The sequence below is a fragment of the Acipenser ruthenus genome, chromosome 6, assembly GCF_902713425.1.
Source record: "Acipenser ruthenus chromosome 6, fAciRut3.2 maternal haplotype, whole genome shotgun sequence".
Taxonomy (NCBI): Eukaryota; Metazoa; Chordata; class Actinopteri; order Acipenseriformes; family Acipenseridae; genus Acipenser; species Acipenser ruthenus.
The window spans coordinates 58,817,254-58,845,085 of NC_081194.1; the positions used below are offsets into that span (position 1 = coordinate 58,817,254).

General features: G+C 39.5%; 1 protein-coding gene across 1 annotated transcript in view; it reads left to right on the forward strand.

Annotated features, from left to right (window-relative positions):
- The window catches only part of LOC117410598 (MAM domain-containing glycosylphosphatidylinositol anchor protein 1-like), a 155,126-nt gene that overhangs the window by 43,446 nt on the left and 83,848 nt on the right, over window positions 1–27,832 (forward strand). The window contains exons 5-9 of the mRNA XM_034017265.3: window positions 11,854–12,050; window positions 13,308–13,440; window positions 23,456–23,725; window positions 24,176–24,505; window positions 25,498–25,794. Of these exons, the coding sequence (XP_033873156.1) occupies window positions 11,854–12,050; window positions 13,308–13,440; window positions 23,456–23,725; window positions 24,176–24,505; window positions 25,498–25,794 (1,227 nt within the window). The remainder of the gene's footprint in view (window positions 1–11,853; window positions 12,051–13,307; window positions 13,441–23,455; window positions 23,726–24,175; window positions 24,506–25,497; window positions 25,795–27,832) is intronic.

A 27,832-nucleotide genomic window follows, 5' to 3' on the forward strand; every position in this document is an offset into this window, starting at 1 on the left:
AAACGAATAAACAAATACGGTTTAGCAGTCATTTTTAAATCTAGTTTTTTTCCTCCTCGCTCTCTCCGCTCCCCGTACTCTCCTCTGTACACTCAACCCCGCAGCACGGACAGCTGCAGGTTCTTATACTCTGGCCGAGGGGTTAACTAGCTGTTAATTATCTCATTACCCCTCGGCCACAGTCTGCACGAGTTTAGTAAGGATGCGTGACTGTCAGCTAGTTAAATAATCAGTAGCTGATCAGCCACGCATCCTCACAAGGTTTTAAATTATAAAAACAATAACAAATACGCGGCGCTTTTATCTGCGCCGCAAACCAAAATACAAATAATAATAAATAAATATATTGGGGCGGGACACTCCGCCACACACACACTTGCCTATTGCTTTTCTCTTATTCTGTTCATTTTATATGTTGATGCATGTGCGTTATGACATAAGTAATAAATACATTTCTAAATATTGATTCATACCGTGATTGGCCTTGGCATATTGTGTCTGGTGGTCAACTCTGTCTTAGAGAACACATTGGCTAAGAGAACACTTTGCTTGCTTCCCAAGGGGTAGACTACTGTATTTTAATATATGATTTTATATTTTAAAGGGTATCTAATAACATAAGAACATAAGAACATAAGAAAGTTTACAAACGAGAGTAGGCCATTCGGCCCATCATGCTCGTTTGGTTGTTAGTAGCTTATTGATCCCAGAATCTCATCAAGCAGCTTCTTGAAGGATCCCAGGGTGTCAGCTTCAACAACATTACAAGGGAGTTGGTTCCAGACCCTCACAATTCTCTGTGTAAAAAAAGGGCCTCCTATTTTCTGTTCTGAATGCCCCTTTATCTAATCTCCATTTGTGACCCCTTGTCCTTGTTTCTTTTTTCAGGTCAAAAAAGTCCCCTGGGTCGACATTGTCTATACCTTTTAGGATTTTGAATGTTTGAATCAGATCACCGCGTAGTCTTCTTTGTTCAAGACTGAATAGATTCAATTCTTTTAGCCTGTCTGCATACGACATGCCTTTTAAACCCGGGATAATTCTGTTTGCTCTTCTTTGCACTCTTTCTAGAGCAGCAATATCCTTTTTGTAACGAAGTGACCAGAACTAACGCATTGTAAAGTTTTAACATTACTTCCCTTGATTTAAATTCAACACTTCTCACAATATATCCGAGCATCTTGTTGGCCTTTTTTGTAGCTTCCCCACATTGTCTAGATGAAGACTGTGGCAGAGCAGGACCTTGGAAATACTGGCAGGGATAGAGTTAAATTCTCCTCCCTGCCCAGGTTGATTGCGTCAGGTGGGAGCAATCAGTCAATTGATTATTCAATGATTACTCAGCCACCTGGCATAAAAGGAGGCCTCAGCCTCCCATTTCAGGGAGAGTTCTAGAAGGAGAGGAATCAAGAGTGTTTTTGTGTGTGCTGTTCGTTTTGTTCATTTTGTAATCCAGTGAAGGCAACGCCCAGCCTGGAAGCCTTATTGTGTAAGTTTCATTTTGTGTTTATTTTGTGTCTTAGAAACCTTTTTGTTTGGCCCTTGTGCCGGTTTATTTTGTATTTTTGTGAATTAAAAGCTTTATTTTGAACTTTTCACACTGTCTCTGAGTCTCTGAGTCAACATAAACTCCTAGCTCTTTTTCATAGTTCCCTTCTTCAATTTCAGTATCTCCATATAATGCACATTTTTATTGCCTGCATGCAATACTTTACACTTTTCTCTATTAAATGTCATTTGCCATGTGTCTGCCCAGTTCTGAATGCTGTCTAGATCATTTTGAATGACCTTTGCTGCTGCAACAGTGTTTGCCACTCCTCCTATTTTTGTGTCGCCTGCAAATTTAACAAGTTTGCTTACTATACCAGAATCTAAATCATTAATGTAGATTAGGAATAGCAGTTTCAGCTTTCTTGAAGAGGGCAGCAGGTTTTCCTCAAGAACTCCTCTGTACTTTGCTCCATTCATTTTCTGTTCTATCCTGACAAGTGCCCCAGTCCCTGGCGATGAGAAACATCCCTATAACATGATTCTGCCACCACCATGCTTCACAGTAGGGATGGTGTTCTTTGGGTGATGCGCTGTGTTGGGTTTGCGCCAAACATAACGCTTTGCGTTTAGGCCAGAAAATTCCATTTTAGTTTCGTCAGACCACAAAACTTTTTGCCACATGGCTACAGAATCTCCTGAGTCTTTTTTGCATACTTCAAACGGGATTCAAGGTGGGCTTTTTTGAGTAACGGCTTCCTTCTTGCCACCCTATCATACAGGCCAGATTGGTGGAGTGCTTGGGATATTGTTGTCACATGCACACTTTGACCAGTCTTGGCCATAAAAGCCTGTTGCCCTTGCAAAGTTGTCATTGGCCTCTTGGTAGCCTCTCTGATCAGTCTCCTTGCTCGGTCATCCAGTTTGGGGGGACAGTCTGATCCAGGCAGGGTCTTGGTGGTGCCATCCACTTCTTAATAATCGTCTTGACCATGCTCCAAAGGATATTCAAGGCCTTTGATATTTTTTTATACCCATCCCCTGATCTGTGCCTTTCAACAACTTTGTCCCGGAGTTCTTTTGAAGGCACCTTGGGGCTCATGGTTGAGTCTTTGCTTTGAAATGCACTACCCAGCAGAGGGAACCTACAGGAACTGCTGAATTTATCCTGAAATCATGTGAATCACTACAACTTAACACAGGTGGAGGCCACTTAACTTGGTGTGTGATTTTGAAGCGATTGGTTACACCTGAGTCGGCTCAATAGAACTGTAAAGGGACATCACGTGAACAAAAATAAAAACCGAAAACGAAGAACCCTTAATATATTATACATATATTATATTATATGTGTGTATTTTGTAATATTTTGTATTATTATTATTTTAATGTATGATTTTGTTTTGTTAAAAACACGGTTTATTGTAATTATTTTTTTACAGCCTGGATGGGGTTAAAATACCCCATCCAGATAAAATCATGAGAATGCGTGGTCAGCAGCAAGTGATTATTGTCAAACTGGCTGTTGACCACACATATGAGAAAACCCTGTGCCAAACGTGGTAATCCCTCGACCACAATATAAAAACCAGCAGCTTTGGCTGAATGAGGTTAGTGTGTTGAAAGGTGGAACAAGAGTCAGGAGGTAAAGCAAACAAAACCATAAAGACAACACTTGCTACTCATGCTAGTTTAGACTAGCACAATACTTGTTTTTTTCCGTGTCGGTTTGTGTTTATTTTGTTTTCTTTGTTCAATCTTTTTATTTTGTTATTAAATGTACGCATCAGCGCTTCTATACCACAGAGTACTGTCTGTGTCCATTCTCCTTCCTGTTCTGATGTCACCCGCAAGCCATCTTGCCACATCATATCATACTTAAGTTAGGGTGAGTCATAAATGCACTCTTTCTTTATTAAAATCAAAATAAATGGAAACAAAACACTTTAACAAAACTAGAAGGCACAATGGCCAAAACAAATACACCTATACAAACAAGTATCATGCTGGTCTATCCCAGCACGAGTAGCAATTGTTTACCTTCATCACAGAGCTCTCTCACTCTCTCTCACACCTCTTAATCCTCCCCTCCACTATGAGCGGCTGAAGCGTTTTTATATACGCCATCTCCAAATTGGTAATCACTTAAACAGTTTGGAGATAGCCAAACAATAACAAAACATTGTTTTTAATAAACACAATAACATGCATTATAATAATAATAATAATAATAATAATAATAGGAACAGGCGTACCCCGTCATGGAAAACTTGGTTGTATTTCTGGAAGGAGAATCTGCACACTAATCAACACATCATATCCAAGCGCAATAAAAACTGTATGGCTTGCATTTATGATGCTTCTTTTTTGTTTGGCCTCTCAGTCACACGGGAGAGGCCAAACAGGGAGATGGCCATCTTTACAGCCTGGAGGAAGGGCTACCCTTAGCCATGGATTGCCTAAGGTTCCCCCCCTACCAGTGAGTACGGGATTTTTCCTTACCCGAGTGCTGAGCGGTTCATATTTAGTTTCTACAGAGTGCGTGGCAGAGGCTGGATTTTCCCTCAGTGCATTTCATGCAAGGGGGGCGGGCCCGTGTTTCAGCTGCTTACTTTTCATTCATGCTTTTCCTATTTTTGGGGGTAGGTGGCATTGCGAACCACTTCCTGTCCGCGGCACTAGACTACATGATGTCATTCTGTTTTTGCTAATCGGCCAACGTTGTGGATAGCTGTCAGCAGCCACGGACAAGGTCTCCTGCCCAATTCATTATCATCTTTAATTTGTCTGTTCAATTACAATTTAAATCATCCACACTGCATATTCTCCATACTGAATGGAAAACCTGGTTGTATTTCTGGAAGGAGACTCCGCCCACTAATCAACACATCATATCCAAGCGCCATTAAAACTCTGTGTGGCTTGTATTCATGTCGGTTCTTTTTTGTTTGGCCTCCTCCTCCCCTGCCACCACCTTGCAGTGTGGTTTGTCTTTGGGGGGGGGGGGTGGCCTGGTGAGTCACTTCCTTTCCGCAGCACTAGACTACATGATGTCATCGTGTTTTCGCTAATCGGCCAACATTGCAGATAGTTGTCGGTACCCATGAATAAGGTCTCCAGCCAAATTAATTCTCATCATTTTAAATCATCCACATTGCGGATTCTCCATACTGAACAAAGGTCCACGTAATTATACATTCCTGTGTGTGTGTGTGTTTGTGTGCAATGTGAGGAGTGTAGGAGACAACAGCAGTTATCAGTCACAGTGTTTTCTATTGCTTTGAATGAGCATTGGTAAACTGTCAAATTCAGAATTATATAGACAGAAAGAAAAAAAGATTGCGTGAGCTGTTGATTCACTTCTTGGCATCGGAAAAACTGGGCATCAGCTACAAGTTGTATCCCACAGTCCATAATGATTAGCTGTCAAAACAATGTAGACTGTAGTATAGTATAGTTATCTGTAAATCTCACTTATCCCAAGCTGCTTTCAGTGGAAATGAAGTTGGCAACCGAGAAAACATTTAACTTCCCATTACATAGGCACCTTCACCTTTCCTCACCTACCTTCACAGAGCTGTGTTAATAGGAGCTGACAGACTGGGAGGGAGGGAGACAGTGTTGTCTAGTTGTTAGAGCTGAGGGACTGGGAGCGAGGGAGGGAGCTTGGTCAAGGACTGGGAGGGAGGCAGTGTGATCTAGTGGTTAGAGCTGAGGGACTGGGAGGGAGGCAGTGTGGTGTAGTGGTTAGAGCTGAGAGACTGGGAGAGAGGACGGGAGTGTGGTCAAGTAATTAGAGCTGAGGGACAGGGAGGGAGACAGTGTGATCTAGTGGTTAGAGCTGAGGGACTGGGAGGGAGGCAGTGTGGTCTAGTGGTTAGAGCTGAGGGACTGGGAGGGATGGAGGAAGTGTGGTGTAGTGATTAGAGCTGAGGGACTGAGATGGAGGCAGTGTGGTCTAGTGATTACAGCTGAGTGACTGGAAGGCAGTGTGGTCTAGTGGTAAGAGCGGTTATGAAGTATACCCTATAGTTATGCTTGAGGGTTTGGGATATTTTGAGCCAGATTCTAAAATCTATTTACTCCAAATCGTCATGAGCTCATATTTTTTTGAATGGAAATAAAACACCATTTACAATTCCAAAGGAATAAGAAACAACTTCAGACTGCTCACCAGCCCGTACATCTAATATCTGTTTATTTCTGTTTTCGTAACTTTATTGGGGTTGCTTTTAAGGATGACTTTGAGAAAATAGCTTTGGGAATGTTTACAGATCTCAGCACTGATGCTAATTAACAGACACACAGAGAACACTCTATGGTAAGAATGTATACCCGCCCTTTGGCATATTGTATCTGCTTGTCTCTGATCTTTTTGGGTCTCTGAGGAAAATTGCTGCTTCAGCTTTTTAAATATTTTTATTTTATTATTGAACACATTAATTCAGTTTTAGATTTATTTTTGGAGTGAAGAACCACACATCACTGAAGGAGCCGAGAATAAGAGAGCAGCCAGTTGTCCCAGTTGTTTTTTTCTGATTCGTGCTCCCTGCTGCTGTGGGGTCACTCTGTACCTTGTAATTCTGGTTAGTGGCTTGTGTTGCTCAGAAGTGATTCAAATTCAAATTCCAGTCATCTTTGTTGACATGACAAATCTAACAATCATTGCCAAAGTTAATGTAGGAAATATACAGAAATATTTTACATTTACAGTAGAACCCCAGAGTTACGAACACCAAACTTACGAACTGACCGGTCTACAGAAGGAAAAATTACTGTACCAATAAATGTATTCAGAAAGGTGAGGCAGATTTCAAAGCAAATACAGGCAATTTTACTGGAACATTTAAGTTTTAAACAAAGCACATTTTTTTTTCAAGCCAAAGGAGCCAAGCTGCACGAACAGACGTTTAAATCTGTGTTTTTGCTACAGTTAAGATTTCAATGGTAACTTAAATGTAGACTTTTTTCATTTATAATACTGTTTTAAAGACTTTAACAATATGAGTATTGTATTACTGTGCTGTATCCTTGTATTATTCGCCAGATTGAGGGTGTAGATAGCAGGTGTCCACATGTAATAAAACCATTGAAAATTCAGTTTTCAGAGTTACGGATATTTCAGACTTACGACTAACCTCCATTCCCAGGGTGTTTGTAACTCTGAGGCTCTACTGTATATACATACTGTATAAGTAGATTTAGTGAAAGGCCTCAGTTCAGCGCTTCAAATGAAGTGAAGGGCTGCAATACAGTATACTGTGCAAAGGTACTACCTCTTTCTTTTCAACCCCAAAAAAGATTTGCAGTTTGTCCTCATCCCCTTCCATCAAGAAACCCCTGTCAGCTGTGTTTTGTACAGTGGATAATGAAAATAGTCTCTGAATCAGTCTTTCCCCTGCTATTAAGTCTGTGGTATTAAGTTGGGAGGTTGTGCTCAGTGGAGATTAAGTTGACAATCAAGGAAGCGTTTAGTTGCCCATTACTAGACACCTTCACCTTTCTTCACCTACTTTCACGGAGCTAAGCTAATAAGAGCTGAGGGTCTAGGAGGGAGGCAGTGTGGTGTAGTGGTTAGAGCTAAGGGACTGGGAGGGAGGCAGTGTGGTGTAGTGGTTAGAGCTGCAAGACTTGGAAGGAGGCAGTGTGGTGTAGCGGTTAGAGCTGAGAGACTGGGAAGGAGGCAGTGTGGTGTAGTGGTTAGAACTAAGGGACTGGGAGGAAGGGAGGGGGGGAGCATGGTCAAGTAGGTAGAGCTGAGGGACTGGATTAGAGCTGAGGGACTGGGAGGGAGGCAGTGTGGTCTACTGGTTAGAGCTGAAAGACTGGGAAGGAGGTAGTGTGGTGTAGTGGTTAGAGCTAAGAGACTGGGAGGGAAGCAGGGAGCATGTTCAAGTGATAAGATCTGAGGGACTGGGGGGGCAATGGATTAAACATTAACTCTTCTTCTTTCTCTCCCTCCCCCCTCTCTCGACTTCCCTCTTCTGCCTCGCCCACTCTTTCTCTCTTTCTCCAATCTCCCTCTCCCTCTCTCTCTCACGCTTTCTCAATTTCAATTTCAAATAAGCTTTATTGGCTTGACAAGTTTATTCAGGTTTTGCAATTACAGTCATGACAAGTTAACAAGAACCCAGTGCATGTTATAACATGCACGCTACTATAGCTATTTGGGAAATAATGTGTCCCTTACTGTGACATTATTGCAGAATAGAACACAATATATATCTGAGATTCTGTCTTCCCCATTTCACACTGGCTACACAGCCTTCTCTTTAAGGTTTCCGGATTTGTTGCATTTTGGTCAGGATTGCCCCCTCTCCCTCTTGTCCATCTCACTCTTTCTCCCTCTGCCCCTGTCTCTCATTCTCCCTTTCAACCCTCTCTCCCTCAACCTCTAATTATCCCTTTCAATCCCCTCACCCCCTCTACCCATCTGTCAGTTACTCACCCTCTAACTCCTCTGCCCCTATTTCTCATTTTAACCCTGTCTCCCTCTCTTTCTTCCTCTCCCCTCTCTCTCTCCTTCTTTACCCCCCCCCCCTCTCTCCCTCTCTCCCCTTGCGGTTGTCCTTCCCAGCGCACACAGCCAGACATGCCCTCGTTAATACGGATAAAAAGTCAGGCTTCTCATTTCTAGTTTGTTAGGTTTCCTGAAAGAAGATACATTATTTTTTTTAAAACACAGCCTGAGGGATTTCTCTGATCTTGTTTTGTTATCAGATCAGACCCTGGGGCCATATTACAAAAGCATCCTAAGTGACATTTGTATCTTATCATCAGAGATAGAATGTCCTAACTACAAGTTTAGGAGAGTTGATATTACAGAAAATGCTATCCTAACTTATTTTCCTATCTTAATTTAAGATAGGAAATAGCATATGACGGACTGTTCCTAACTTGGTCATTTCCTAAGTTTCTTTCATAACATTTAGGACTTGGTGGAACCTTTCCTATCTGTCGGTTAGAAAAAGAAAATTGTTCATTTGCAAGATCTAAACAAACCATGAAAATGATGTACATGTATTATTGTTGTTATGTTTTAGATTGTAAGTTTTGTATTGCACAAATATTTCTGGGCATTTAGGTCTTATTATATACAGAATATTCTACAGTGAACCATAATGATCCATTAGTATATTTTGGGATGTGTACCTTTAACAGTAAGCTATGTGTAATGTTTAGATCTAGCCCCACCTCCCGTGAGAGAAGGTGCTTCATTGTGTTATGTACGGGACAGCATGGAGCTGGAGTTAGACACGCTCTCACGTTACTGTCAGTGATTATGATAATTATGATAACTGATATTTGAAACTTTACTGAGGAATAAGATATGAAGTAGTCTGTGTTGATTGTGGTGTGTGACTGTACACATATCGAGACGCTCCATTGAACTATAACCAGAGGCTCATGTGTAATGCAACTCGAAACGACTTGTTTGGACTCTTAATGCACACAATTATATTACACACTTTCACAGCAGAGACACGGACATCACAGCACTGTTCATGGTTTTAACTTTACGTTAGCCTGTGAGATATTGTTGTGGGTTGGCATTCCTAATTAAAATAAAATGGTGTTTATGACTGAAATTGAATAAGTATTGTTTCTTTTTTTTTTTCTTTTAAATACCGGTATTTATTTATTGTTAACTAGTTTTTATTGTAGATTTTTCTGTGATCAAAACCTTATTCTCTTCCCGAGTAAAATTTAGAGCCTCGCGTTTCTTTGCCACAACTGAATCGAGTTTCAATGCTTTAACTTAAAAACATGTATATTCTGGTGACAGTTAGTTGAAGCTCGAGCTGTAACCGGCTCTATTTAGACTCGGTCAGTCGTTTATGGATAAGATTGCCATTAGATCAGATTTCCTATGTTAAGATGGGGGAGACACTTAGGAAATTGTAGAGACTGCTGACTTAGGAAATGCTTTTTAATACAAAGTTAGGAAAAAGCCTATCCTAGCCACGAAAGATAAGCTAGGAAAGCAAGTTAAGAACTTGTTCTGTAATACGGCCCCTGTTCTCTGAGCAGAGCAGAGACGCTCATAATCCTACACTAAACACAGCCTGGAACAAGCAACACAAATACAATGAACAAAATAATACACTACATAGAGGGAACGTTTTGATTTGTTGCTTGGTAGCTGTAATTCTGGCAACTTGGAGAGTATTAATGTATTGTATAGCATATATGTTGGAAAGCATATGTGGCAAGACCGCTGCAGCCTGAAGGCTCTTTTTTGCCAATTGCTTTAATGTGCTATCCTTGGCAGGAGATGAATGTTATTTACCTTTTTTTTTAAATTTAAATAAAATGAATGTGACCTTGAAATGCTCTTTTGCATTAAGGTATATGGTGCACACAGGTGCTGTATTGTCTCCCTCACGATAAAAACAAACTTGTGTTTTTTTCTTAAATGTTTCTGCTTTTTTTTACCTTAGTGATCTTCAATAATAGCACAATATTAAAATACCTAAAAAACAACGATGTTTCTCAATGGGAACTTCATAAAACCATTTCAAAACATGAAATATACATGTACAGTATAATAAGCCATCACAGTCTTATTCAGGTGTTCATTTATGTATCAGCATAAACATTTTAAGAAAAAAAAAAAAAAAAAGTTTTTATTAAGAAGGTGCCACTGCTTTAAAGCACCGTTGTATAATACAGAAGAATGTAACAGATTTTTTTTCATACTGTTACTTACCATGCTCAGTGTTGGAAAAGCAGCAGAATTCAGATCACACAGTAGTACTGTACTAACATTCGATGCTGCCAATGTATTTGCCAGAAACAGGCGGTTCTGTGTTTTTACTGATTTTTTTCCCACTGACATTCTGGATCATCGGAAGAGAGATTTTTGCACTTTTTGAAGCTTCAACCAAAGTATCTGCTTCTGTTTGCTCATTACAACCACTAAATAAACAGTACGATTCTATAAGCTTAACATGTCTGTTTCGCTTCAACCGATTACACAAGATACATGCGAGTCCACACTTATGAAGACGAAATTTTGCAAACCAAAAGTAAGTACAGTGCTTAACGTGCGTTCGGCTGCGGGCGCCAATGGTCCCAACTGCCATATTCAAACCAAAATTTGTTTTGTTTTTTTTCTTTCCGTGGGTGGATGGGCAGAAACCACGTTTAACTCCTTGGCAACTGGTTTAAAGGAACATACCTCATATTGGTATAGTATTAGAACGCTGTGCTGAAATGTTTTAAGCCATTTTAAACTATTAAAGAGAGATGCATGTTGTAATCAGTTAGCTATTTAAGACAAATTGTTTTACTGAAATAGGCTATACTTTGGGTTTTAATAGAAAAAGTACATAATTTTAAAATAAGTGGTGGATTTGTATTGGCAAGCCATCTGTGCCCCAGAGTAAGCGGTTGCCATCAAAGTTGCCAGCACTTTGTAAAGAAGAATCCTGCACGATTTACACACAAAAATGCATGCTGTATCTGCACATCATTTGTTATTATTAATAACACAAATAGACTCCTTTCATACCTTTAGCATATCCTGTGTTGTCAGCTCTCTCACTTGTAGTATTGGCCCCTGTACAAACTGTCTCATACTACCCTGGTTCTTGTGCTCTTCAGTCTATACTGGTGACAACAGAAATCCTGATGAAAGCTTTAGCTGTAGTATAATTTACAATACAAATTTATCTTCTTAAGCGTCAGATTCAATTTGAATGTTTCCACAACAGCAACAGACAAGGCAATACAAAAAATGGAGGTAACCTGCTTTGAAAGTATTTGTGTTATCTTTTTACATTAAAAAATAATAGTACAAAATTATAAAGTGTATGTATACATGCATGTTGTGAATACACAACTTGCCAAATTATTATAATTTGATTGTATTCATTAATGTCACATATCCATGAACTTGTAGCTTTGCAGTATCATAGAGTTTGAGTGTAGCTTTCACCCTCGTGGTGGCAGCAATGATGGAAAATATGGTAGCCAAGGCTTGGTTTCTGTGTACCTGTCGATACAGGTTAATGTACAGTACACAAAGATACTTAATCTGCTCTTATATTGGCTCATTAGCAATATAATTTATACCACCCATGCAATTGCTGTAGGAGTTTTGCTTGTAGCTCATTAGCATGTAAAATTTTGAAGATACAAAAATTGTAGATATGGATTCTACACACTGTGTTGTGTGGTACTGAAGTACTGCTGCACTCCACCATTGAAGTATTTCTGCATTGTTGCAGATCTGGACACTGACTATTCACACTGTGTTGTGTTGTATTACAGTAATCATGTATCAATGCCGATCTGGACACTGACTCTATGTTGTGTTTTATTAAAATATTGTTGTAATAAAGTATTTGTGTATGGTTGCAGATCTGGACATGCCAACCCTGACCGTTCACCAGACTATTAGTGATGTGCGCGGCAGCTACTACCAGGAGAAGACCGTCTTCCTGCGCTGCACCGTGAACTCCAACCCGCCAGCTCGGTTCATCTGGAAACGAGGCTCTGAGGTCATCACACACAATCAGGATAATGGAGTGGACATTTACGAGCCCCTCTACACACAGGTCAGTGAGGAGGGGGTGCAGGGGGCACAATACACACTGATAAACAGTCACACACACACTGATACACTGTACACGCTGATACACAATCACACACACTCACACAATCATACTTAGACACACACACACAGAGACAGAGACAGCAAAGGGTTCTTCATAAGTGCTTCCTAAAATTGGGGCACTTGTCCAGGCTCAAATCAGACTTTCCATTCCAGACATGTGCAGACTTCAGTGACTCATGGTACCTTCTTCTTTTCTATTTTTCCTCTTACTATAGCGAATATTAAAATTTACTTTTTGAGAACAATAAGTTGTGGTGCAGTAAGTTTCTTCAGTCTGTCAACATGGTGTCTCATTAGCTGGCAGACTGACTCTGTGTGCTAGACTGACATTGAGGCAGGCCCCAGGGTCTGCTGTCTGAGGATGGTAAAATAATTTATCAGCTCAGGAGACAAGACCACAGACTGCTAGGGATGCTGTGGAAATGGTCATTGCCCAGTTTAATGAAATGTTCAATTAAAAGATGAAGATGAGTCATACAGCATTAGATTTGTTATTTTGAGTTGATTGTGGCAGTGCAACTTTGTCAATTAAAGATAATGAAAAGAAAAAAAAACATGTTATTAAAACCAGGTTAGGATAAAGCAAGATGGATGGCAAGATTCTCAAAGCTCAGGACCACAAGGGGTGTGCAATTCCAGCTGTAATTGATGTCCCCTCTGTAAACTGTGATGTTCTATAGAGACTGTCCATGTACTGCCTTCACAGCTGTCTCAGTTGCAAGGGGGCAGACATTACAGTTGCACACCCCTGGTGTAACATATATCCATTGTGGACTTCTTAGAACCTCTCAAAAGGAAACACCTGAACAGTTTATTTCTGGTTTGGATATTGGAGGTGTTAATCTTTTTTGACAATTTGGAGAAAGAAAAGGCCAGTAAAATCCATTATATAACTCAAAAGTGCCATTGTGTTTGTACTATCTATTGTGTGTTATTATTATTATTATTATTATTATTATTATTATTATTATTATTATTATTATTATTATTATTATTATTATTATCAAAAGTATTTGAGATGGTAATCCGTAGTATATTACTTCTTTAAAGTGGTATTAACATACCTGGGTGCCCATGGAGAACTACTCAGCCTTCAGTCTGAAGAGAACTTCAGCGTTTGTTTCTATTGTAATTACACTTGTAAAGGGCACTTGTTATAAAAAAAATATCTCTCTGTCTATCTCTTTCTCTGCCGCAGGGTGAGACAAATGTTCTGAAGCTGAAAAACTTGCGGCCACAAGATTTTGCCAACTACACATGCCAGGTGTCTGTGCGAAATGTGTGCAACATCCCGGACAAGTCCATCGCTTTCCAGCTCACCAATGCCACCTGTAAGCTCACATCTTTATTATTATTATTATTATTATTATTATTATTATTATTATTATTATTATTATTATTATTATTAACTCTTAAACAGCCAGTTATGCCGGAATTGTCATCTTTTACGACTGGTTTCACGGGCACCGATTAGCATTAATCTTGGACTAACTAATGTTATTTTAGTAATCCAAGACTGGTACTAATCGGGGGCTGTGAAACTAACTTTAGTGTTTGAATGTCTGCTGTGACGCTGGATATTTTAATATTCACAGGCGGCTGCAGATAGTGAATGATTAGTGATGATGGTTTCAGAGTAAAAACCATTTGTATTTCAGGAGATAAAATGGTCTATTATCTTTCTTGCAAGAATACTTGAGTATTGTATATACTGTACACTGTTTCAGTTTGTCATTAGTCTTTTCTACAACCTGAGATTTGCAGGGAAGGTAATGACAACAAGTCAAAACTATTTCAATTCCATGAAATGCAAGCCAATTTCCTGGCAACCTTTTCTGGCAACTTGTTGGTGGTGACATTTTAGACAATTTTAACCATGTAAGTAGTTCAAGCCACAGTATCTGAAAAAAAATCTTGATCTGAGATACTTCGTGGTTGCCGTAAGGTTGTCTGGTGTTACATTCCGGTGCACAATTCTGGTTTTCAAGGTCCAGAGCCCAACGGGTCTTTGTTCCACCTATACCCTAAATTACATCATTGAACCAATCCAACCTCCTTAAAGTCCTTAATCAGATCATTATTTAATGATACCTATAAAACCTCGAAGACTCTGGACCTCCAGAACCCTATTTGTGCACCGCTAGAGTACAGTATTAATACAATATTGTCAGCATAACATGACCAACAGCTCAGACACTGGCAAAGTAAACAACTAAGTTTAGTTTTCTTGGTTCAATGGCATAAGAAATATCCTACAATATGTGTCTACAATGTGTCTATAATTACATAGTAATTACACTGTAATTGCAGATGTGGTTACATAGTCATTGTATTGCTAATACACAACCTTGTGGAAAAACTATAAAAATAACAAAATTCTTAATTTTGTAACTCATCATGTTTTGTGTTGTCAGATACGATTAATTACTGTGTTGTTACAGTGTAAATGAAGAGACTGGTGATGTAATAGTGTTACCAAATATTGTACAATTTTACACATTACAATTGCAAAGAGTTTGAGTCTGAGTAGTCATCGAGTTTCTTCCGTCCCCATAGTTTTTGTTGATTGCCTGAATTTGGCAGGAATATTTAAGACTGTTTGGGCTTTGCTGTCAATGTCAATGAATTGCTGTTTGTGTACGGAAAGGCAGCTATGTGCAGGAATGCTTGCGCACTGAGCATTGTGGCTGCGAGGGACTGGGTGATTGATCTTTTGCAGGGCAGTAATACGGGCAGTGTCTGCCTTTCGTTGTTTTGCTGTGATGTTTGCATACACAAGGGTACAGTTTCAAAGTTGTGCCTTCAAGCCACCTCTGCTAGGGAGATGTAACTAATCTGAATGAATGCCAGGAAATACAATCTTCTAAAAAAAGCAGAATGATTATTATGTTTCATTTTTTAGTGTAGTGTATTTTCAATATTTTCTTATTTACTTTTGTTTACACTGTTCTTTCTGAATGTAAATGTTGATTTTCCCTTTTACTCTAACCCTTTCATTTTCTGTAAACTGTTTTAGGTTTTATTTTATTATTATCACTATTATTACTATTACTATCATTCTTCTTCTTCTTCTTCTTCTTCTTCTTCTTCTTCTTCTTCTTCTTCTTCTTCTTCTTCTCCTTCTTCTTCATCGTAGTAGTAGTAGTAGCAGTTGCAGGAATGTGCCCATTAACTTTAACAACTAATTTACAAGGGACAACACAATAGACAGGGAGGGGTGGGGAGAGACAGGAGTCTGTCACCAGATTATAAAAACACAGGAACTAAAACACTAAGAGTTGCAGGGTCTCTTTAACAAGCCGTTGGATGAAGCATTCCCTGTATGCCACCAATCAATGGGCTGTAATTATATGAGAAGAGATCAAACCAACTAATAACACATCTGCCAACAAGGCGCTTAAACTGTGATGATGGCCAGGGAGATGAACGGCTGTGAAAAATTAGCAAAACAAAGATGTTTTTAAACTGTAAAGCCTATCATTCCCACTCCACTCCACTCCACTCCACTCCACTCCACTCCACCCTGCAGGCACCACCACAATATGACTGCATGTGGCTCACAGTGTCAGATCAGACATACGGGGCACGACTAATTTAAATGCATATAACTTACGGGGTCTTACGGGGCACTGGTTATTTAAATATTGCCATTTTACTTTTGCAAGGGGCCATTTTACCCTATGGAGCGAGCCTGTGTTTTACATCTCAAAACGTAAAAGCTCTGAAACCTTTCAACCAGACTGTAGCAGCATTCTCCAGTGGGATTCTGGGAAGGAGAGCAGGGACTCATTAGGGGCTGCCCATATGAACAGCCCCTAAAGAAAATCAAGTGCATAGATAATCAGATAGCAGAATTCAGGTATGATAAATACAACTTGAATGAGACCTCCCCTTTAAGAGAAAACAGACAAGAGGAAAGGTCTTGATCATTAAACTACCCCCTTTCCAGAGTAACAGGCAGTGTTGTGTGATACACTGTCGTTTCAAATTCTGTCCCCTGTTGGTGACATGAGATGAGGTTAAGAGCTGTAAAAACCATGAATGCAGACGAGCCTTGCATAGTGTTTAAGATGCTCGCTTGTAACCTGCTCCCCAGTCTCCCCTCAGATACCAGCCACAGCAGTCATCTGAGAAGCCACAGGCAAAGCTGTACCTCTGGAGTACCCAATCAACATGACAAACCATTAAACTGCAATAGATACTGGCACAGAATACTGATTACATTATTAAACAGGTATGGAATGGAAGATTATTAAGATGTGTCTTGTATTAACAGTCAATTTAATGCTGATAATTTTTTTGTTGTTTAAAAGAATCACAGACCAATCTTTTGAAAAGGAAACCTCTCAGTATATCTGAGCTCTGTGCTGTTCCATGCACACAACGAGTCGTGAGCAGATGAAGATTTTGCTCAAAAGCAAACTGTTTTGGTTCTGGAAGAGCATGAAAGCATTGTTTTTTGCTGCAGGCAACACGAGATAAATAATAATGTGCAATTCGATATGCAGTTAGACATTCCACACTCCTGGACATGGACAGCCTCTTAATCAAACAGATCAGAATAAGAGATGTGTGATTTTCTTGGAGGAAAGATTTATGATCCATTCCGCTATATAATCCCAGTAGGTTCAAATGGTAATGTGTACAGGCATACTTTTTACACCCTATACGTGGCCCTGCATTGCCCTGAACACTGGTGCCAGGTTCGAGAGGCGGCTACAGGTTCAAGAGGTGACTGTATTACGTATAAGAGATCCAAGAGGACACTTCATCACTGTACCGATCTCACAATGACATGGGCATGTTGTTACAGAGAATAATATAATGCAAGCACTGGCTGATTGCAGTACAATAGAATATATTGGGACAGTGCTGTGCAGAAGCAGCACAGCCTCTGCTGAACTGTAAATGTATTGATTGAGTTCAAGAAAACACCTCTTGCCCTGGTCAGATTATGTTTACCATGGTAAATTGACACAGAAATTTTGCAGTTTACTTTCTGGAATTCAGGTTTTTGTCATTGTCAAGATGTTTGGGAGCTATTGTATGTATGGTTAGGGCTTTGGACTCTTGACCGGAGGGTCGTGGGTTCAGTCCCAGGTGGAAGACACTGCTGCTGTACCCTTGAGCAAGGTACTTTACCTAGATTGCTCCAGTAAAAACCCAACTGTATAAATGGGTAATTGTATGTAAAAATGATGTGATATCTTGTAACAATTGTAAGTTGCCCTGGATAAGGGCATCTGCTAATAAATTAATAATAATAATAATAATAATAATAATAATAATAATAATAATAATAATAATAATAATAATAATAATAATAATAATAATGTACCGGGAGATCATGCAAATACAGTAATTGCAACCTGACAGAAGAGCTATAGCTGTAAATAATACCAAAGCACTTATGCTTTAATGCTTGTACACTGCACTTCTCGGTTTCTCAGTCAGTAAATAGTAAATGTTTTGAAAGTGTTGTTCTGCAGCTCTGGGTTATGGGCTGCCCTCAGACCAAATGACACATCTTTCCATTTGAATTAGTGAAACAAAGACCTGGAGCCAGCTTTGATAATGCAATCCAGATAAGTGTTTATTCTCATTGCAGAGGCGCACCCAATTTCAGTCTATCCAGTTCTTTAATTCAGTACATGCAGGTAACTTCAGGTTCCAGCTACTCCAAAACAATCGGATAACAGCAGATTAACAGTGAAGACTGCTGGCACCCTGACAGCTTCGCAATCAGAAAGCTGAATTTTTCAGGGGACTCATTAATTCCTGTCTGCACAAATCATGTTACCGTCCTTCCAGATTATTCAATAGGTAAACCCATTTTTAATAAAACTATAAACCTTTTAAGAAACACAGATTTCATTACAGTTATGTTCTAATACAGGAAATTGAAGCAGTGATTCATTTTGTACACACTTTTTTAATTTTATATATTGAATTGCCAAAAGCATATTCTGTACTCTATAAGTATACAGTATGCCAAAACATGTTCTGTTTACTTTCTTTTGCTTTTTATACTTGGATACCTGAATAAATCTAGACATTTTTGCAAAGGCTTCAAACACTCTCACCCATAGCTTTCACAATTTCCATGTTACTGAAACTTGACTAAGGAAGGATAGCCAGTGATAAACTGATTGTAGAGGTGCCTAGAACCAGAATATGTTGCTTAAAACACCTATAACTTCAGTATAATATTTTAATGAGAAAGTGTCTCCCCTTGTAACAGTACAGCAACCAGGACCAAAAGACACATTTTGAAATTAAGTAGAAATAGACTTAAAACCACCCCACTAGATACGCCACTGCCCCGGAACTTCCTCAGAGTGTTTTTATGATCAGACAGAGTCATGGGAGGTAAACAAGTTCACCTGATGCGTCCGAGAGATTTTAGTCTTAATAAAGTGGAGCTTAGAGAAATCAGTACTTAAGAGTCATTCCATTAATCAGCTTCTCCTTCAGGTCCTGGGAATGTGATCTTACCTTAATCTAATCTGAATGCAATCAGAAACGGAGGAAACTGTCTAAAAAGGTAACTTAGCGTGCATTACTCTGCACTGTGTGATAGACTTAACTATTTGCAGGGATATGGAATAGCCTATTTGGTTGCATTACACTGATATCAGGCCCTCAGCTATATAAATATTACCGGCTTGCATGAAAGGTTTTTAATTTGCGTAGTTTGGTTTTCATGTTATCCATGTGGATGGATGTTTCTATTTCTAACAGTTCCTGTAGCAATACCAGCAACTATTACCTTTATGCTTATGGTTGCTTTGGAATTGCACAGTCCGGTTTTTAAAGCAGCCTCTGCACATGATTACTGAAACAGGTACTCTTTCAAATTGCGCTCCTTTTTACAGAGCTCAAGTCCTCTCAATCTATAAGCAGTGAGCTGCATCTATAGAGTCAACTGTGAGGAATATGGAGATTATTGAGACTTGTCACTAAATTCCCCAGGCAGTAGACTTGAGTCTGTAATGCTGTTTGCTCTGAGCTTGAAGGCTTAAAACAAGTTGGAGTATGAGGCGCCGTTCAGGAAAAAAAAATAATTCATTCATATTGGTTTGCTGGCATATGTATTGGTTCACTGGCATATTGGTTCAGTGGCATATGTATTGGGTTACTGTGGGATATGTATTGGTTTACTGTGGGATAAGTAAATAATATAAACACAACAAAGACTTGTCCAAACTTTAGCCAGTACGGTTATAATTATTATTGTTATTATCTTCATTCTTATTATAACGTGCATGGCCTTGGAACAGGTCCAAGGATGCATGCAGTTTTATTTCAAACATGTCTAGAATATTTGCTTCAGACACTGAGAAAATATATAAATATAATGTAGGAAACATATGCGAACAGATTACAGGACAGTTCAGAAATATGGATGGTGGGGGGAGGCAGAAGAGAAGTTTGCAGGATCTATAAATTGACTCTGACAGTAGTACTAATAAATTATTTGTTTTCAGAAGCTCCAAGCTTCACTAGATTATGAATTATTTGCTAACCTATGCATTGGTTGAAGTCTGCAAAAGGCATTGTTAAATTGATATTTATTTTAGATCTCCTGCCCTATACATATTATTATTATTTAAACTAAGCCTATTATTATTATTATTATTATTATTATTATTATTATTATTATTATTATTATTATTATTATTATTATTTCTCGTTAATCCCTGTTAGTTTAATGTCTTAATAATCATAAAGGAAACAGTAATGGGAGCCGGAGCACAGATTCCATCCCCTATCGCCGGTTTCTCAATCCAGCTCGTTAGGTCTGAATCTCTAGAGCCGTAAACAGCAACTAACAAACTGCATCCTTGGACCTGTTCCAAGGCCATACACATTATAATAACAATGAAGATAATAACAATAATCATAACCGTATTGGCTACAGTTTGGAAAAGTATTAGCCGGTAGCCGGCAGCGAACGTGAAGTGCCCATTGTGTTTGCCTGAGGAAAATAATATTTAAAAAAAAGAAGAAAAAAAAACCCCATAGTGTCTTTTAATCATTGTGAAATATTTATTTCAGTTTTACAGTATGTCCCACAGGAAAAGAGTACATAAATAAATAGAACAAAGGCGAAATTGTGCTAATAAAGCAGGACCAGCGGCTGTCTAAATTGTGCCTGCTTAGAATTATTTTCCGATACATGCGCCAGCAAACCCCAATGCATGCGTGAGAGAACCGATGCATATGCCAGCGAACCAATACATATGCCAGCGAACCAATACATATGCCAGCTAACCAATACATATGCCACAGTAAACCAATACATATGCCAGCGAACCAATACATATGCCACAGTAAACCAATACATATGCCAGCGAACCAATACATATGCCACAGTAAACCAATAGATATGCCAGCAAACCAATAGATATGCCACAGTAAACCAATAGATATGCCACAGTAAACCAATAGATATGCCAGCAAACCAATACATATGCCAGCGAACCAATACATATCCCACAGTAAACCAATACATATGCCATTGAACCAATGCAGATGCCAGCAAACCAATATGAATGACCATTGAATTAATGGTTTTTTTCCTGAACGGCGCCTCATATTGGAGGCATTGCGCACTCATTTATTTGGTCTTGTTGTCTGTGAGACAAATTTAGTAAAACACAGTAAGACCAAGTGAATGTGTAATTGATTTAGGAGCAGCATTTAGTTCTGCCGATCCTATTTGTATTAAAATTCACTCAGGAAATAAACTCAGCAGCATTAATGAGTGTATAGAAACTAACCATACCCTGTTTGTGTGTTTCCAATGTAGCACTTCATGACGCTGCTACTTTAAAATCATTTTACTCCATACATACTGTAACTCGGTAGAGGATTTACTAATGAATAAGGGTATTTTAAGTAATTTTTTAAAAAAAATAATGTACTTCTACTGAAAAATTCAACAACTTTTGTTGACCGGCCCACATATTCTCATGTCTTTAACCCTTCCTTAGCAGCAAGGGGTGCAAATGCATCCCAGCATGTTTAACAATAACATCTCCTAAACTATTTGACAATCCCAGGATATCTTTACATGTGATTTATTTTTATTTTGATACCAAGAATGTCGTTGTCTGACTTGGTAAATGGGAGTAATCCTTCTTCAAAGTACACATGGAAAATCTTTGGGTGTATTTGCAACCCTTCCTGTCTTTCGAGGGTTGCAAAAAAAAACAAACAGATTTTTCACATACGACATTCACAGCTCCTGCTTACTGGCACAATAGATTGTTGAGAGGTGCAGGAGAGCTTGCTGCTTCTAAAATGATTGATTTAGACCCAGAGATTCATTTATTTTGCTGAATCTTAGAATGAGCATCTGTGTGTGTACATACATTTCTATGTGTGTACATTACGTATCCTTTACAGTACCCTGCTTATTACTGTACCTCTTACTGTGTTTTATTTTAATGGGAAGCACTGCTGACTGTGTGTAACCTCTACTTCTCTGTCTGTACCATCCATTAACTACCTGACAGCAAAAATAACAAATATAAGTAAGCATGTTTTCTTTCTCTCACCTGGAGCAGATGCAATAATGCGTATCCTGTATTTATTTGTAATAGCCCTTTTTCATTAAATAGAATCTGTAACACATGAACAGTACAGCCCCTAATTGCTGTGGAGTGTGCCAAGAGTGCTGGGCTACAATAGCAGAGCAGATGAGGGTAGCATAGGTTAGACTGGTGCTGTGATTAGGATCTCATAGATTGGCAGCAGGTGATCGGTTAGTGCCATTATGAAGCCTGACCCTTGTCGGGGAGATGAGGTTAAAAGCTCTAAAACCACGAATGCAGACGATCCTGGCTCTTTTGCATAGTAGTTAAGACACTGACTTGTGGTGTTCTTTACACAGCTCAAGATACTGAACAGAACAGGATGATTTAATCTCTGCTGTATGCTGTGCTGTAGCAGTTTCTTTATTTTTTCACCAGGATAACATCACTGATGCTTTCATCTAAAGACAGTTTGAAAAACAGAAACAGAATACAAGCTGCCACAAAGACACACATACAAACATATAGAAGCATAGAAACACTCCATACAGAACATACACATGTAAATACATTGGTTACATTTCAATTAAAAACAGTAATTTAATACAATCATGTGTGATTTCCTATTCAAGTCATACGAAGTAAACATTCTAGTAATATTTTCAAATTTATGATAAATGAATGTTATTATTAGTGTTAAGTTAAGTTTGCTTCTTTTCTAATGAATTATAGAATGCATATTTTCTAATCTTCTCATGTGAGTATTGCCCTACCTGTTACTTGCTCAGGCAAGAGGTGGGCACATCATTATTAGGACTTGTTATCAAATAGAAATAGGTAAATTATTTGTACTTTTTTATAGTGCTAATTGTGTTTCGCTTGACTGTATTGCATTGTACATTGAACATTTAGAATGAGTTTGAAAGCTAACTGTGTGGATCAGAGTAGAGGTGTCTCTCGGGGAATGGTGGCAGAGCCAGCGATCAGACAGCTCTCCTTATTACAGGAGGCCAAAAACACAGGAAGACCAGTCATTGTGAGCGCAGCCCTGCTGTTCTCTGCCTCCTCACTTTAACTGCAATTGACAGTTTAATAGAGCCAGGTTAATAATCAGCTAGTTCGTTAAACTACCTCCCCCATCCTCTGTACAACACACAGCTCGGAATGAGGAAACAACAACTGGTATATTGCGTGAATCCTGTGTCCAGCGTTTCTCCCTAATCAAACTGCTCTCCCTAATCCATCACACTCTGTCAGCCAAGTACACTGACCTTGCCTCTGCTTAATATGGGATCTCTCTCTCTCTCTCTCACCATCTTTCTATCTACATCCTCTCTATTTTTCCATCTCTTCACTCTCTTTTTCTGTGTCTCCTCTGTCAGTTTACCTGAATCTCTTTAGCCCACCTTGATATTTTTTTATACTAATTTTCAAATATAAAAAGTGTTATTGTAGCTCTTCCTAAACTCATCGTCAATCTGTCTTCTCTCTCCCTCACCTCCCTCCTCTCTCTCTCTCACACACTCAAATTTGAATTTCATACAGCTCTATTGCAGTACTAAGATGAACAGGTTTTCTCTCCAAAGTGGGTACCCTGAAATTCATATGCATTAGGAGCTAGATTCATGGTTTGAACTATACTGCAGTGTATAATGTACTATATTTCACTATAGTTAAATAGTGGGTGCTACTTTTAAGTCGTGCACACTTTATAGATTATTATTGATAAACAAATATTTTCTAAAATGTGTTTCTCTCTTTGCCCACTCCCTCCCTCCCTCCCTCCCTCCCTCGATCTCCCTTTTAGCACCTCCTGCTCTCAGGCTCTCGGTGGATGAGACACTGGTTGTGAACCCTGGTGACAATGTTACCATGTCCTGCCTGCTGACGGGTGGCATTCCCCCACCTGTGATCTCCTGGACGCACTACCCAGGGCCCATGCCCACCACTGCCAGAGTCCAGGGGGGCACAGTGACCCTGCAGAATGTCAAGGTCCAGGACACGGGCTACTACAACTGCACCGCTGTCAACAATGTGGGCAACCCAGCCAAAAAGACTGTAAATCTCATTGTGAGAGGTGAGAGAGAGGGGGAGGGGAAAAGAGGGAGGAGGAGGTGAAGGATGGAGGAGAGAGGGAGAGGGGAGAATCAGTTCATGCATAGATACATGGTTATGCCCTCATGATGCCTTCATGTTTGAACCACGCCTTGCTGCAGTCAGTGCCATTATCCCTCATTATAACTGCAGCAACTGAACAGCGGTTTACCAGCCATTAGAGCAGCAGTGAGTGCTGTGCTGTTAACTGTAATAGATCTCTTAGCGACTGGTGAGTTAATAATTCCAAACATCAGCTTAAGATACATACTTACCTCTCAACTACAGAGCTTCCTCTTTAGTTGAATGGGAAGATGTTCATTTTTTAACCGTGAGGTTAGCAATTCACGCCCAGCCTTGGCCTCTCAATTTCAGTTCAATGGGCTGAGATGAAATTCATTACACAACACAAACCCTTGTTTCTGTTTTTCAGCCATGAGCAACATTACCTTCCAGATCACGCCCGACCCCAACAAAGACAGTGAGACCATCCAGATGGAGCAGGATGTGAAGCTGTCCTGCCATGTGGACGCGCAGCCTCAGGACAAGGTCACTTACACCTGGTACAAGAACGGCCTCCCAGTGCGCCCCTCCAAGACCCTGGTTATCCTCCGCAATGACCCTGAACTGGAGCCTGGCACCTGCAGTCTGGAGATCTTCTACATGCAGTTCCGAGACCAGGCCACCTACAGCTGTGTGGCCTCCTTTACAGGAACCCCCATCCCAGAACTGAAGATTGAGGTCAACCTCACACGGAATGCTGGTGCGAGCACTACTACTCTCTATATAATAATTCTGATAATAAAACTGCTGCTGCTACTACTACTTCTAATGATTCTCCTCCAAACACATTGTGAACATATCCAAAACTTAGGGAATGATTGTCCGGGCTTACTAAACAGATTTATTTTTCAGTGATCTCTCTATATTATAAATCCAGAAGCCACCCTCAGCCAATCAAAGATTTTAGAACATTCCAGCACATTTTAGTTTGCAGCTGACAAAAATTCTAAAGCATTAACTAAGTATTGTGTTATTTTTTTAATTAAAACTTGAATAATAACTTTATGTACAGGAACCCTCTCTTGTGGTATAACAGTGTTGTCTCCACTAATACTAATACAAATTTTGTCCATAACTACTACGACTATTAATAATACTAATTCTGTCCGTAACTACTACTACTACTGCTAATAATACTAATTCTGGTCGAAACACATTTATGAACATATCCACAATTTTTTAAACAAAACAACAAAGTCACTGTAGCAGGATTGTGGCAGGAAAGAGACTCAGAGGCAAGGAAACTGCAGTTTTTGTGCTAAAGCACACATTTAATACACTAAAAAAGACACAAACCAAAGGGCAAAAGGGCCAAAATAAAGGTTTTAACAAAACAAAACAAAAACTATCCAAGCTGGGCAGAGCCTTCACTGAACTTTTTAAACTATATTGCAACACACAGATAAAAAAAATACACTTACCTACTCCCTCTCACCCCGACAAAGGATTTCTGGCTCTTTTTTTATGCAGGTGGCCACTCCCCAATTAGCACCAATCTGCACTAACTGGAGAGTGGCCACACCTGTGGTTGCTGTCCAGCAGGTGGCGTTAATGAATATATGTATGGGTTTGGTTAAGTTTTTACAGTAAAGGACTAAGATCTTTGGGGCTATGTGACTCAATCAACCACATGGAGAGTTTATTGGGTTCAAAGAGCCACAGCTGATGTTTTTCTTATCTTTTTTTTCTCAGTGTCCCCGCCTGTGTTGACAGTACCCAAGGGCCGAGCGATGGTCACGGTGCGAGAGGGCTCACACGTGGAGCTGCAGTGCGATGTTTCTGGGAAGCCTAGACCCCCTGTGCTGTGGTCTCGAGCTGACAAGGAGCAGCCCATGCCCTCGGGGGACTGGCTGGTGGAGACTAGGGATGGCAGGCTGCGATTGGACAACTTGACGCGAGACATGAGCGGCTCCTACCGCTGCCAGACTGCCAGGTTCAATGGGCTCAACATCAAACCCCGCCATGCTCTGGTGCAACTCAATGTGCAGTGTGAGTAACCAAACTCCAGCCCTAGCCGAGACTCTGACCCAGACCCTGAACCTCGCCCTTACCCGTACACTGTGCATTTCTTGAAACTTATATGTGTGTGTGTGACAGGGCTGCGTTACTGGCAAGGCTTTTTTCCGTTAGGGAGAGACACAAGAAGCTGCAGTTTAAGCGCTATTCATTATAAATAAAGCTCTTTGAAAATCACAGAAATGTTCTTTAAAATTCACGGCAGTGTCACGGGTAAAGTATCGTACTTCGAGGAATGTGCATGGAACTATTTTTATAAATTATGTGTACAGATTATTATTATTTTTTTTAAACAACAAATATAGAGATAAATGCACTGATCAAAATCAACATAAAAGTTATTCAAACACTGTACAATAGCTTGTGAAACGGTGTTTTAATGAACAGCCTGTAGGTAAAGTGTATCTGCAAGGACAACTTTCAGTTCTAGTACGTCAGATGCATGTTCACCATTTAGGTCTTGCATAAACAAATACAATGTGTAACCCATACTGATCTTGGGCATCAGTCGACTGACCACTGTCAAGCAACCAGACTGTTTTACCATTTCCATAATCTCCTGCTTGTGATACTCTGCAGCTTTAGGTAAGTATTCACGTCTCAGCTGGGCTGATGAAGGAATCACTCCACCATTGCTACACTCAGTCTGAAGAATTTACATTACTTTTGATTGTCCAATTTTTCAAGCGGGATATTTGCGCAAACAAACACCTCTGCCAGGTCAAAATTTAATGTGTTTTGTGCTTCCTGGTTTTCAGTGGACGTTTGGAACATGGATTGGAAGTCACCGTTTTTTGTTTCTTTGCAAGCAGAGCAGTCGTGGTGGTACTGCTCTGGATTTCCACCTTTCTCTTTCGGTGAATACTTGAATTTAAATGCCTGTCAACAGCTGATATATATAGAAAGAAATAACCAAATTGAATTGAACATATTTATACAGTATACAGTAGTTCTTTTACGACAACTTCAAATTGATCTACATTTAAACTATATATTTAAAAAAAACAGTAAAGAAATGAAAAAAATAAAAAGTACACTTACATGCTGAATACAGTAATTACGTGCCCTTTCTCTTGAAAAACATATCCAGCGTAGATATTTTTCATGCTTTTCTCAAATCAAGCCATTTCAATCTTGTTACCTCCTCACGCCTGTTGCCATGGTTACAGTTTGTGTGAAGATGGCAACGGTTGTATACGTCGCACGTGATTCGCACTACAATAGATTATCTATGAATCAGCCTTATCTTCGAATTACCAAAGTCTTTGTTTTCACTGAGAGAATAACACATTCACACTGGAGAAAGTTCAGTGTCAGTCACTACTGAGATCATTTAATCCAGGTAGATTTTGTAAAAGTGATTGTTCTAATAGGGCTAATTTCCATTGAAACAAACGGTTCTTGCTGCTTGGATCGTTAAAAAAGTGGGTTCTTTATGAGAAGGATTTGTTATAGTGAAGTTAGACTGTGTGTGTGTGTGTATATATATATATATATATATATATATATATATATATATATATATACACAGTATATAATGAAAAAAAATATTTTGGATGGTGTAGCAGGGCTGGAGCCATGCACATAAGGAGGGGGCTGTGATTGTTTATTGTAAATATGAATGTTGTGATTATAGAAATAAATAATAGTGGGTTTGGTTTTTAATGGGGAACCTGATGCTCTGTGTAGCAGCCTGCCTGCTGTGTTTAGTTGCGGGGACGAGCAGCGTGTGTGTGTTTACCAGCTCCTAACGAGCAGGTAGACATGGTGCACTGGTGCAGCACAACACCAGAATAAAAGGGTCCCGATTATATACTGTAGATTGGGGCTGCTGTAACTTGTAAGTAGTGTTCCATATTTCCGGTTTATTCAATTTTTTTCTGAAAAATTACAGGATTTCTTTTAACTGAACGTCGTTTTTTACAGCTTTATAACCGATTTTATGTGTACTATTCAATATTTTCTCGGTCCCATTTCCTAGGAAATACACAATATTTTGATTAAAATGCTG